We start from the raw sequence: 13,892 nt of genomic DNA, 5'->3' as shown, positions 1-13,892 counted from the left end.
TCCTACAGTGCAGAAGAGGCCATTCGGACCATCCAGTCTGTAGTGACTTTTGACAGAGTATTTTACCCAGGCCCTCTCCCCCATCCTATCCCCATAACCCCACAGGTTTACCATGGCTAATCCGTCAAACTTACACATCTTGGGACCTGAGAGGCAATTTAGCATGGTTGGTCCACCTAACCTGCACATCTTTGGTGTGTTGGGACGAAACCACAACACCCAGAGGAAACCCACACAGACACGGGGAGAATGTGCAAACTCCACACAGACAGTGACCCAAGGCCACAATTGAACCCGGGTCCCTGGAACTATGAGGCAGCAATGCTCACCACTGTGCCATCTTTGATGGCCTCATCTTTCCCATCTCGCCCATGGGAGTGCCTCAGGGCAGAACTGTTAATTTTCAAGGGTAAAACCGTTCTCATTTTCATTGACTACTATTCCTGACAGATTGAAGTCAAGTGAGGTCACAGCCCTACCTCAACGTCGATTAACCCTATACTTAAAGAGGTTTTGCCACGCATGGCATCCCGGATATCGTCATTTTGAATAAAGGTTGCAACTCGCTAATGACTGCTTCAAATATCCTCCCTGAACCTAAAGATTTTGTAAGCATCACCAGCTACCAAGATAGCTACTGACCAATAGCATGATCGAATCAGGGGTCCGTGTTGTTGGGCTCCTGCTGAAGAAAAACATCATCGATCTGGTTTTGCTTAGTTACCTTTCTACACCTTTCCACAATGGTCTGATTCCTTCAGAGTTCCTAACGAGGAGGAGTTTAATTTAAAGTTTATTTATCAGTGTCACAAGTAGGCTTGCATTACCACTGCATTGAAGTTACTGTGAAAGTCCCCAAGTTGCCACACTGGCACTGGTTCGGGTGCACTGAGGGAAAATTTAGCATGGCCCCAATGCACCTAACCAGCATGTCTTTTAGACTGTGGAAGGAAACCTGAGCACCTGGAGGAAACCCTTGCAGACACGGGGAGAACATGCAGACTCCACAGAGACAGTGACCCAAACTGGGAATTGAACCCAGGTCCCTGGCGCTGTGAGACAGCAGTGTTAACCACAGTGCTGTCCAAGGAAATTACATAGTCAGCTCCTGAATCTTCCATATACTCTTCACTGAGGCATGACAGAGACCAACTTGGATAGGGTCTGATATCATTATCATGCAAAAAGGATGTCACCTTTAAATGCCACAATAAATTGCAGGCACTGCCAGCACTCTGGCCAGGGCATTCTGTCTGAATCCGGGACCAGAACTAATCTGGCTGAGGTTTGAGTCCCAATCTGTGTACCATTGTTTTTATTTAATCAACATTGACCTTAGCCTCCTCCGCGCCACAGACTGGCACTGGTGTCCACCAGCAAGTGGCCTTTGCAGGCCTGAAACTGACTGCCCAGGTGCTCGATAGGGTTGCCAACCCTCCAAGATGGCCCTGAAGTCTCCAAGAATTGAAGATCTATCTCCAGGATGCTGCTGTGTAGAACCCTGGAGAAAAAAATAACTGAGACATTAAAAGAAATAGTTTCTTTCAACGTCTCATTTCTCCAAACATAAAATGGAGCTGGGGGGAATGGCTGTTTGGCTGACAGTCAAGCAAAATCCAGTTGGGTAATGAGTCTCTTTGCTCTCTAAGCATAGGGCGGCATGGCGGCACAGTTGTTAGCACTGCTGCCTCACTGCTCCAGGGGCCCAGGTTCAATTCCAGCCTCGGGTCCATGTCTGTGTGGAAGTTGCACATTCTCCCCATGTCTGTGTGGGTTTCCTCCGAGTGCTCCGGTTTCTTCCCACAATCCGAAAGACGTGCGGGTTAGGTTGATTGGCCATGCTAACTTGCCTCTAGTGCCAGGGACTTAGCAGCATAAATATGTGAGATTATGACAATAGGGCCTGGGTGGGATTGTGGTCAGTGCAGACTCGATGAGCTGAATGCCCTCCTTCCGCACTGTAAGGATTCTATGATAATAGGCATAGGAAGGCAGGACATGACAATATGCCGGACGTCAACAGGATGAGTTGGCCCATTATTGGTTGGAGTGTGGGGGCAAGTCATGTACTGAAACATCCAGGAATATATTCAATCATAATTGGCAACCCCATGTCCCGGCTACCTCAGTGGACGATTCCCATCCTCCTTCACAGGATGCCTGTGTTCCCACCCTTCCTCTGAAAGAAATGAAGATGCGGTCAGGCAAACAGATTAAGCCACCACAGTGCCTTTCCCGCTGATTTAGAGGACCTGACTTTGGTTTTGGAGGGGCGGTGGGCAGAATTGGGGTAAGATAAAAATTTAAATAATTCAGGGCTAGATGGGGGAGGTGTAGTAATGTGCAAATTGTTAGAGATTGCCACCTGTGAAGTCAGATGATGTCAGATCACATGTAACTGGTACACAAGGGAAGAAGGTTCTAATGGAGCCCTAATTCTTTTCTTAAATTAATCTGTGGGACATGGGTGTCGCTGGCTGGCCAGCATTTATTGCCTATTCCTAGTTGTCCTTGAGAAGGTGGTGGTGAGCTGCTTTCTTGAATCGCTGCAGTCCATGTGCTGTGGGTTGACCTACAATGCTGTTCGGGAGGGAATTCCGGGATTTTGACCCAGCCACTACGAAGGAACAGCGATATACTTCCAAGTCAGGATGGTAAGTGGCTTGGAGGGGAACTTGCAGGTGGTGGTGTTCCCATGTATCTGCTGCCCTTGGCCTTCTACATGGAAGTGATCGTGTGTTTGGAAGGTGCTGTCTAAGGATCTTTGGTGAATTGCTGCAGTGCAGTCTTGTAAATAGTACACACTTCTGCTACTGAGCGCCAATGGCGGAGGGATCGAATGTTTGTAGAAGTGATGCAAATCAAGTGGGGCTGCTTTGTCCTGGATGGTGTCAAGCTTCTTGGGTGTTATTGGAGCTGCAGCCATCCAGGCAAATTGCGAGTATTCCCATCACATCCTTCCTTAAATATGGGGCCGAGAACTGCTAACAATACTTCAAATGGGTTCTGACCAGAGTAAATCCCTGCTCTTGTATTCTAGTCCTCTCAACACGAATGCTAACATTGCATTTGCCTTCTTAACTGCTGACTGAACCTGCACATTAATGTTAAGAGAATCTTGAACAATGACTCCCAAGACCCTTTGTGTTTCTGATTTTCTAAGCACTTCCCCATTTAGAAAATAGTCTAGCCTCCATTCCTCCTTCCAAAGTGCATAACCTCACACTTTTCCACATTGTATTCCATCAGCTACTTCTTTGCCCACTCTCCTAAACTGTCCAAGTCCCTCTGCAGCCCCCCGGCTTCCTCAATACTTACTACCTGTCCTACAAATCTTTGTATCATCTGCAAACTTAGCAACAGGGCTTTCTGTTCCTTCTTCCACATCGTTAATGTGATTAGAAAGAGAGCACTTGCATTTATACAGCATCTTTTACATCCTCAGTACATCCCTAAGTGTTTTATGGTCAATTATGTACCTTGAAATTTGCTCAGTGTGGTATAAGTAATGGGCCATTCTGATGACTGTTTCAAATGTAATTGAGATTGGTTACAAATCACCAACCCATGGTCCTGGAGAGGGCCTGGTGTGTATTCAAGGTGGACAATTGCCGTACAGGACATTAAACTGCTGCATGTAGAAAGAATCCAGGAAACTGGAGTGGGGGGAGGGGGAAGAGGTGAAGAGAGGGCATCAGGAAAACCCCTGGCCAAAGTATGAGTGAAATTTCAGTGTGCATGTCAACTATCTTTCTTAACCAATGAAGCATTGCTGTTGATGGCAGCACACACTGAAAGCCCTTCACGTGGGCACAGGTTTTACCAATCCGAACATGATCAAATTGCCAATCTGTGTACAACCCAGAGACCTGCTGAGTTAATTCCAAACACAAAGGATCTTTGTGGATTAGCAACAAGTAATCTGCAAAGCCAGCTGTGCCCGGTGGTCATTCTGAATAGAAGTGGAAAAATGTCAGAATTCTCACTGTTATGTGTCAAAAAAATTAACATTTTCTAATCTTTGCATCACTTTACCCAAACCCTGAGTAGAATAAGAATCCCTACAATACCCAAGGAGGCCATTCAGCCCAACGGCCCATCAAGTCAGTATCAACCACAATCCTATCCAGGCCCTATTCCCATAACCCCATGCATTTACCCTGCTAATGCCCCCGACACTAGGGTCAATTTAGCACAGCCAATCAACCTAACACGCACATCTTCGGACTGTGGGAGGAAACTAGAGCACCCAGAGAGAAAAAGTTAACATTTTCTAATCTTTGTATTGCTTTACCCAAACGCCTAACAGATAACACACATGGGTCCCTCCCTACCCAAATCAAACAGCCTTCCCACACCTACTGCCTGGGGTCAGCTGTGGTGGACAGTCACTCACTGGGCATAGCAAGCTGAACCACATGGAAGCATTATGACTCAATATAATTGTTGCAACGACAACTTACATTCAAAATGAAAATAAATGTCTCAGCCACTTCACAGAATTGTGATCAGACAAAACTCAACAGCAAGCTCAGGCAGCTGAAAGCACGTAGAGGATGGCCGTTTAAACAATTCTTCATTCTATAAGTGACAATTCTATTATTCCAGGAATGATTAGACTCTAGAAAATGTTTGATAAGTTATATTGACCTGTATTTTTAATTCTGTTCTTAAACAGATGATAATTTTTCCAGGAGTTTATTAACGTTGTATCAGCTACTGTTTCTGGTGTCTGCAAAAGGTTGAATACCCCATCCAGGCACTGAGAAATTCATTCTTCTGTAGGCTAGGGTACAAAAATCAACACTTTCTAGTCTCCACATCAATTGACAGGTTGCTTTTTTCTGCACTCGCCTCCTCATTATTTCAACTTTAACTTTCCTTCCATTTCATAAAAATGGGTCATAGAGTCTCTATTATGCAGCAGGAGGCCATTCAGCCCATCAAGCCTGCACTGGCAACAATCCCACCAGGCCCTAACCCCATAACCCCACATATTTACCCTGCTAATTCCCCTAACACTAAGGGGCAATTTAGCATGGCCAATCATCTTAATCTGCACATCTTTGGAGTGTAGGAGAAAACCGGAGCACCCTGAGGAAATCCATGCAGATACTGGGAGAATGTACAAACTCCACACAGACACTGACCCGAGGCTGGAATTGAATCTGGATCCCTGGAGCTGTGAGGCAGCAGTGCTAACCACTGTCCCACTGTGTGCGCCCACCTCGCGCCCCCCGCCCAACCCCCCTCCCCCGCTCCCACACACCCCCATCCTTGTCTCAGTTTGCTTTCCAATCAGAAAACAAGCCAAGCTTTGTGAACCTAGCTCATTTTAAAGGCTGAATTTTCAAAGAGCCACAAAGTTGGACTGGAGGAGGATGAACCTAAAGTTTCCGGCACCGGCCATCATAAGAATCATAAGAACTAGGAGCAGGAGTAGGCCATTCAGCCCCTCGAGCCTGCTCCACTATTCAATTCGACCATGGCTGATCTTATCTCAGCCTCAACTTCACTTTCCAGCCTGTTCTCCATAACCCTTCCACTCATTACTAATTAAAGATCTGTCTATTTTCTCCTTAAATTTACTCAATGACCCGGCATCCACTGCACTCTGGGGTAGTGAATTCCATTGACTCACAACCCTTTGAGAGAAGAAATTTCTTCTCATCTCTGTTTTAAATCTGCTATCCTTTATCCTAGAACTGTGACTCTCTTTCTAGATTGCCCCACAAAGGGAAACATCCTCTACTCATCCACTTTAACTTCCCTCCTTATCTTGTACACCTCAATTTGATCTCTCTCATTCTGCTAAACTGTAAGGGGTATTGGCCTAAACTACCCAATGTCTCTTGGTAAATCAAACCTCTTATCCCTGAAATCAATCTAGTGAACCTCCTCTGAACTGCTTCCAATGCAACCACATTCCTCCTCAAGTAAGGGGACCAAAACTGTACACCATATTCTAAGTGTGGTCTCACTAATGCTTTGTATAGTTGCATCAACACTTCACTAGTTTTATATTCTGTTCCTTTAGCAATAAGCGCCAAGATTCCATTTGCCTTCCTTATGACCTGCTTTACCTCCATACTAGTTTTCTGCAACTCATACATGAGGACGTCTAGATCCCTCTCCACTGAAGCACTACAAAGTTTCTTTCCATTTAGATAATAATTTGTCTTTGCATTTTTCCTACCAAAACAGATAACCTCACACTTATGGTCCCAGGTCATTTTCATTCCGGAAGGTTTGGTGGAGTTGGTTGGAGGGAAGAACTCAGGGCCAGGAGGGGTGGGGGGTACATTGATGACTAACCAGCAGAAGCAGCGGGTGGTCAATTTTGCCACTGTCCACATGACAGTTGAAACTTTCTAGTGGGCATGTAAGCTTCTTGCTGAGGCTGAAGCATGGCCATGGGATGGACCAATACACAGCTATTCCTTCATTAATGTTAATGCCCTGGACAGCATGGTGGCACAGTGGTTAGCACTGCTGCCTCACAGCGCCAGGAACCCGGGTTCAATTCCAGCCTCAGGTTACTGTTTTGCATGTTCTCCGCTTGTCTGCGTAGGTTTCCTCCGGGTCCTCCTTCCACACTCCAAAGATGTGCAGGTTAGGTAGACTGACCATGCTAACTTGTCACATAGTGTCAGGGGGATTAGTGGGGTAAATAAGTGGAGTTACAGGGATAGGGTCTGGGTGGGATTGTTGTCAGTGCAGGCTCGATGGGCTGAATGGCCTCCTTTTGCACTGTAGCGATTCTGATTCTATGATTCCATTTCACTCAGGTACCCCCCCTCCCGCCGAATCCCCATTCGGCAGAGCGATCAAGCCACTGCTGTGGCTGCTGGATGTCCATCAACCTGGTGGCTTCTCCACAGTGGTGGCTCGGCAGTTGTTGTCTATTTAACATTAAAAACAGCATCTCTGCTGGTGGAGCTGCAGAGTTGTTAGGGCTGAGCAGCTTTCTGTTGCCGTCCAGGCTAAGGAGCTCTTAATTGGAGAACAAGTGTGCAACCTGACCACTGATTGCCCTGCTTTGTTGAGGTTAGCAATTCCCAATGCATCATGAGATCGGGAATTCCTTCTTGCAGCGCGGAATGAATCAGCAGCTTCACACAACTCAGAAACTAGCTGATAGCGAACCAATAATTGAACAAATGGCAACAATAACAGCGTTGATGATGAGCCTATGGAAGTGTAGAAGACAAGCATTTGTTATAAACTGCCAAATTAGCCCAACTCCTTTCCAATCTATACAATGAAGGATCGTAAAAGAAGTTGTTTAAATTGAATCTCAATTCTTGTGGAGAAACAGGTTTCTTGTGGATCTGTATTGACATCCTCACTCAATCTGCTCCTTAATATAGTTATATTCAGCATCATGTTTTACACCATTCTGTCAATTTCAAAAACAGAGAACAAAGAACAATAAAGCACAGGAACTGGCCCTTCAGTCCACCAAGCCTGGTTTCTATCCCTCTGTTTGCCTCCCGCTCATGTGTCTATCAAGATACACCTTAAATGTTTCTACCATGCCTGCTTCCACCCCTTCTAGTGGTAGCATGTTCCAGGCACCCACCACCCTCTGTGTGAAAAACATTCCCCGCACCTCTCCTCTAGACTTACCCCATCTCACCTTAAACCTGTGTCCTCTTGTAGTCATCCCATCCACCCTAGGAAAAAAGCCTCTGACTATCCACCCTGTCTATGTCTCTCATAATTTTGTAGACTTCTATCAAATGCCCCCTTGGCCTCTGTCTTTCCAATGAAAACAGTCTGAGTTTATCCAACTTCTCCCCATGCCTAATACCCTCCAGACCAGACAACATCCTGGTGAAAAGAATGGGTAAAAGCAAGTTACTGTGGATGCTGGAATCTGACACCAAAAGAGAAAATGCTAGAAAGTCTCAGCAGGTCTGGCAGCGTCTGTGTAGCATTCCTGAATTACAGATGATAATCCTGGCATTACGGATACTGCCAGACCTGCTGAGATTTTCCAGCATTTTGTTTTTTTGGGTTCACCATCCCAGTGAACCTTCTTTGCACCCTCTCCAAAGCATCCACATCCTTCTGGTAGTGTGACAACCAGAACTGCGTGCAATATTCCAAATGCAGTTTCAGAAAGCCTATTCCCCCCTACTCCTCCTTAATTCAAGTCAGCTCTCCACTTCGTGGTTACAGTTTTTCAGTTTATACAGGCACACAGCACTGGGGGGGGTGCAGGGTGTACAAACTTGGCGTAGAACTTTGTGCAATCTGCTGTCCATCCTTCCCCCCTCCCACAATGTAAGGGGTGGTCACCTCCATCAGCACACTGGTAGGACCTCCTGACGCAGTATCCACAGACCAACATCACAACTTGCATTGCAAAGCAAACATCCTCCATGAGTGCTGTTATGGAAACTCAGGTTGCTGCCTTAACAGCGCATGTCATCGAACAAGGGGCCTTCCAGGGCACCACAAGCAGCCCATCAACAACTGTCCAATAGATCAGTCATGTTAGAATGTAACTGGTGATAACATTGGATCTGTTGTAATGTGACCAATGGTAACAAGCTGTAAGGGTCAGCTGACCCATTAAGCCATGCAACCAGTGACAGGTTGATGTGACGGTCAACTGACCAGCTGACTCAGTATAAACTAGAACATGTTGGGAATTGTAGGGAACTTGGAATGGCCTAGGGTGAGGCCTCAAGTTTGGAGTCATGATTTTTTTTAAAATTAAACCTTTTCTTTGATTTTTAAGTTGGTGTAAGTTTTGTTATATTTTTATTGAATACACTGGAACATAGGTAAGATGGGTACGGAGGGATATGGGTCAGATGCAGGCAACTGGGACTAGTTTAGTTTAAAAAAAGGGCAGCATGGACAAGTTGGGCCGAAGGGCCTGTTTCCATGCTATAAACCTCTATGACAGGAGTAATTCCTTCTGAAGAAACAAGTAGGGGTTGGTGAGGTACCGTCCCCAGAAGAGCAGCAATTCCTCAACTTAAGGTGACAGTCATCTTTCACCCAGTTTACGCAGGCAGTGGTTCTCCTCCTCAGTTCACAACAGAAACCTCCTCTGGTTACTTATACCCCAATCCTTCCCTAGTATCACAGTAGCAATCATCTCCCCTTCTTCCAGGCTGTGCAGGGACCTCTTCACACCATGCCCCCTCCCCTCCAAACCACTCACCACCACCCCCCCCCCACCACCCCTCCCACCCCTCTCCCCCGGCCCTACCATTTTTTTCCTAGCTTCCTCATTACACCCGTGATTACACTTCCAAAGTACTTCATTGGCTGTGAAATGCTCTTGAGATGCCTTGTGGTCAAGAAATGCGCCATATCAATGCAAGTCTTTTCCTGCAGCGAAACTCCTCGCTCCTGCCTGCTGAGCTGCTCCAAGGGATGGAATGTTGTTGTGGGCGGGAATTCTTGCAAAAGATTTGTGAGATCTCAATCTCACAATACAGGCTCAAGAATTCCTGCAGCATTTAATTCCTGGAGCAGTCAAGCAAGTTGGAGCAGGAACAGTGCTCGTTTTCAACTCGCTGGGAGATTACAACATGAACAACAAGTGCATACAGTGTATCCAGCCAAGAAAGCTCCCCCCCACTGGCCCCAGCTTCACTGGCTGCCTGTATTAAATCTCACTGAGCGTGGAATGTGAGTGCTGTAGTTAGTTTCAGATTCCTCATGGTAAGAGGAGACAAATTGGTCAGGATACGTAGCAATATCTGTTAGAGTGCACTAAGCACCCTCAAAAGTCAAAGAATCCCTACAAGACAAAAAAAGTCAAATAACCTTGATACAGACTGAAACACCTTATGTGCCACCTCAACAACGTACCCTGAAAGCTAAAACAGCTCAGACTAGGAATCATTATGATCCGAAAATTGGTTATTGAGAACTTAATTATGGAAAATTTTGCACTGGAAAGACTAGCCACTGGGAGCTGGATTCAAACTGCTCAAACTCATTTAGACACTTAAAGCCCAGTGATAAATGGGGAGGTGATGGCCAAGTAGTATTATCACTCGACTATTAATCTAGAGACTCAGCTAATGTTCCGGGGACACCGATTTGAATCCCGCCACGCAGATGATGGAATTTGAATTCAGTAAAATATATCTGGAATTAAGAATCTACTGATAACCATGAAACCATTGTCGATTGTCAAAGAACCCAACTGGTTCGCAAGTGTCCTTTAGGGAAGGAAATCTGCCATCCTTACCTGGTCTGGCCTACATGTTACCTCAGAGCTACAGTAATGGAGTTAACTCTCAACTGCCCTCAGGGATGGAAAATAAATACTGGCCAGCCAGTGATGATCATGGCCCATGGATGAATACAAAAAAAAGAGTGCCACTCTGCCATAAGAAACATCATTGAGTTGACCATTGGGGTATTGAAGTAATGGTTTCAGTTCCACAAGCTCAGAGATAACATAAAGGAATCAGCAACTAACCAGCAAGCTCATAGAATTCATAGAACCCCTCCAGTGCAGATAAAGGTTATGCTGCCCCATCAGGTCCACACCAAGTCCCTGACAGAGCATCTTACCCAAGCTCTCTCTCCCGCCCTATTCCTGTAACTCCTCACATTTATCATGGCTAATGCATCTAACCTTCACATCTTTAGACTGTGGGAGGAAGCCGGAGAACCCAAAAGAAACCCATGGGCAGACACAGGGAGAATGTTCAAACTCCACACAGACAGTCACCCAAGCCTGGAACTGAACCCGGGTCCCTGGCACTGTGAGGCAGCAGTGCTAACCACTGTGCTATTGTGCCACCCATGATTAAGTCGTTGATAATCCCTTTAAATAGTGCTGTTTGGAGGGGCTATCCTGTCGCTGAACGCATGTTCAACTGGGAAGGTTTGAAAGTGAGTTTGAGTTGGAATGGTGAGATCCAAGATGGTGAGTACTAGCCTCAAATCAATTGATTGGCGTCACAATCTACCGACTCTATAATGCATTGAATGCTCTTAATGCCTATGTTAACTCAGTTAGCAAGATGGCACTTGATGTGGGCCAAGTTGGAAGTGAACACATGCAGTGCACACAACATTTTGGGATCAAAACAGCATCCGCTGCACCAAAATTATATGCTCGATGGAGGCCAATTCTGCAGCTTATATTTCTCATATGCTTCACAGGGTGGGCTTCCACACAAAAATCAAATCACGTTTGCCTTTAATGTAGAGAAATCTCCCAAGGTACATTACAAGAGACTTAAATAAAACAATCACTCCCTAGAAGAGATTAAGGAAGATGGCTTACAGCTTGGTCAAAGAGGTGGGTTTTAAGGAGTGTCCTAAAGGAAGTGCAGGGATTGAAGTTAATCGAAGCAATCAAAATGATACTAAAATGGCAGAAGGCACAGTGCTAATAACAAGGCAAAGGCAGAGGAAGAATGAGCCAGAGCGATAGAGGATGGCATGGTGGCACAGTGACCTGCGTTTGATTCCCGGCTTGGGTCACTGCCTGTGTGGAGTTTGCAAATTCTCCGTGTGTGCGCGTGGATTTCCTCCAGGTGCTCTGGTTTCTTCCCACATTCCAAAGATGTGCAGGTTAGGTGCATTAGCCATGTTAAATTGCCCCTTAGTGTCCAGGGGTACATAGGTTAGACAGATTAACGGGGTAAATATATGGGATTGCAGGGGTAGGGCCTGGGTGGGATTGTTGTCGGTGTAGACATGATGGGTCGAGTGGCCTCCCTCTGACACTGCAGGGATTCTAGGATTGAGATCATTTGGAAGTTTCAATTTGAACGCTATATTGTGACAAAAACAAATGTTAAAATACTATACTTCAAATATGATTGGTATAAAGGACTTCTAAATTGGTCCCTTGCCCACACTGCTAAATGATTTGTAGTTTCTGTGTTCCACTCCTACAGTACAAACAGATACACAGCAAAGAGCTCGATGATTAAGGCAAGCAATAATGCAACAAAAATACACAGAAATTCATGGCGAGTAAATCTAACAGTGTGCACACCTGCATTGCTTGGAACACATGCTGAAGACATTGCCACCTGATTCCCCACAACCTCGACTGCTTGGTCCGCTGGCTGTTTCTTCTTTTTTCTCTTCCGCTCTGGTTTAGATGCCATTTTTACTTTCTTGCTTTCTGCACCTCCATCTGTGTCTCCATTCCCAAAATCTGCTAACCACTGGTTCTGACTGTTGCTTACTGCAGTGGCATCTGTCAGGGGAATTAGTTCTTCGGATGGCACATCATGGATACCCTCACTGAGGTTCACATGTGCTCTGGAAATGGAGGCATGTGTTTTGGTTTTCTGCACAGCTCTTGTTGCTTTCCACTCATTTTCTCTCTGTTTTGCGGTCTTTGACTTCATTGTTAAGGGTTCATTCTGGGAACCCATAGAAATTGCCATATTAACATCACGTGGCACTGTGGTGGGCTCTCGAAATACCTTGTCTGATGTTTCTTCCTTGCCTTCTTTCAGTGCTTGTGTTTGTTGAAAGTTTGAGTTTTCAGTATTAAGCTGCTCATTTGCAGCTTCGCCCTCATTCCCCAACGAGAAGATAGACCTTTTCCCAGGTAGGTGTGTGGGTGAGTTCCAGTTATGCTCACTGCAATGGCTGGTAAGCAAAAAGAGAAACAACATTGAACACTTGATACACTTGGTGCAACAGAAAACATCAGTTAATGCAACAGTATCCATTACAGTTTGTGAAGATGAGACTCCTATTTTTAAAGTGTTATCCCCATCATTGCTCCTCAGGGTTCCTTCCACTCTGCTTGACATGGTGGCCTGTTCCCAAAACTATTCCCAGTGCTCGCTGCTGTGACCTGGTAAGACAGTGCTTCAGACTGACTCTTCATTGTGTTCCCCGAGGAACCACCTGCATCTCCCCACATTGGCACAGAGGAGATCAGTTGAAAATCACACTCAGGTATAGCACATTTTTACTCTAGTTTCCTCCATTGATTGCCTGTTTATATTGGGGCAGCACGGTGACACAGTGGTCAGCACTGCTACCTCACAGCACCGGGGACCCAGGTTAAATTCCAGCCTTAGGTCACTGTCTGAATGGAGTTTGCACGTTCTCCCCATGTTTGCATGGGTTTCCTCCGGGTGCTCTGCTTTCCTCCCACAATCCAAAGATGTGCAGGTTAGGTTGATTGGTCATGGTAAATTGACCCGTTGGGTCAGATTCTCTGGCCGCTCTCACCTCAAAAACGGAGAATCCCGCCTGAAGTCAATGGACCTTTGTGTGGTCCCCAACTCCCCCCCCATTCCCCCCCCTTGCTATAATTCCCATGACGGGTGGGATGGGAGAATTCTGACCTTAATGTCAGGGGGATTAGCAGGGCAAATACATGGAATTGCAGGATATGGCCTGGGTGGGAGTGTTCTCGGGGCAGGCTTGTTGGGCCAAATGGCCTCCTTCTGCACTGTAGAATTTTGTGCTATTTTTAAAAGCTTTTCCTACATTTTAATGATTGTCTGTTATGAAGTCATACTTTAAATCTGGCACCTTTTAATCATCCGTTTGAGTGCTTTCTTCAAGTAAAAGCTGGAGGTGTTTCTGGCTGAAGCCAAGATCATCTTGTACAAGAGTTAGATAACATATACCATTGCTCAGAGCCAGAGGAGTTTCCCAGAGTAGTTCTGATTGCTTCAAATGCCCGAATGCTTACAGAGGTGAGAGGAATTTTCCATTTTACTTCTAATTGACCTTCATTTTTAATCAAGATTTCTTGCCTCTCCCAGGAGATGAGGTGACTTATGGTTGGGCTGGGAGTGTATGTGCCCTGATTGTAATTCATTCAAACACATTCACTTGCACAGAGTTAACATTGGGCCCATTGTGATATGCAAAGTGTCATGGTACAGGGGTTAGTGTTAGAACATAACCAATGATAACAT

At 45.7% G+C, this 13,892-nt stretch overlaps 1 protein-coding gene across 12 annotated transcripts in view; it reads right to left on the bottom strand.

The window, feature by feature from the left end:
- LOC145360325 (uncharacterized) overlaps positions 1-13,892 on the bottom strand; it is a 319,226-nt gene that overhangs the window by 99,654 nt on the left and 205,680 nt on the right. For all 12 annotated transcript variants that reach the window (XR_013889688.1, XR_013889690.1, XR_013889693.1 and 9 more), the window contains one exon: positions 11,993-12,600. Coding sequence is in view for 1 of the 12 variants with exons in the window: in XM_080215517.1 (XP_080071643.1) it covers positions 11,993-12,600 (608 nt within the window). In the remaining 11 variants the exon portion in view is untranslated. The remainder of the gene's footprint in view (positions 1-11,992; positions 12,601-13,892) is intronic.

The sequence above is a fragment of the Carcharhinus amblyrhynchos genome, chromosome 30 (genome assembly GCF_965287045.1).
Source record: "Carcharhinus amblyrhynchos chromosome 30, sCarAmb.v2.hapA, whole genome shotgun sequence".
Taxonomy (NCBI): Eukaryota; Metazoa; Chordata; class Chondrichthyes; order Carcharhiniformes; family Carcharhinidae; genus Carcharhinus; species Carcharhinus amblyrhynchos.
The sequence above is the reverse complement of the archived record's forward strand: the minus strand, read 5'-3'. Positions and strand labels throughout refer to the sequence as shown.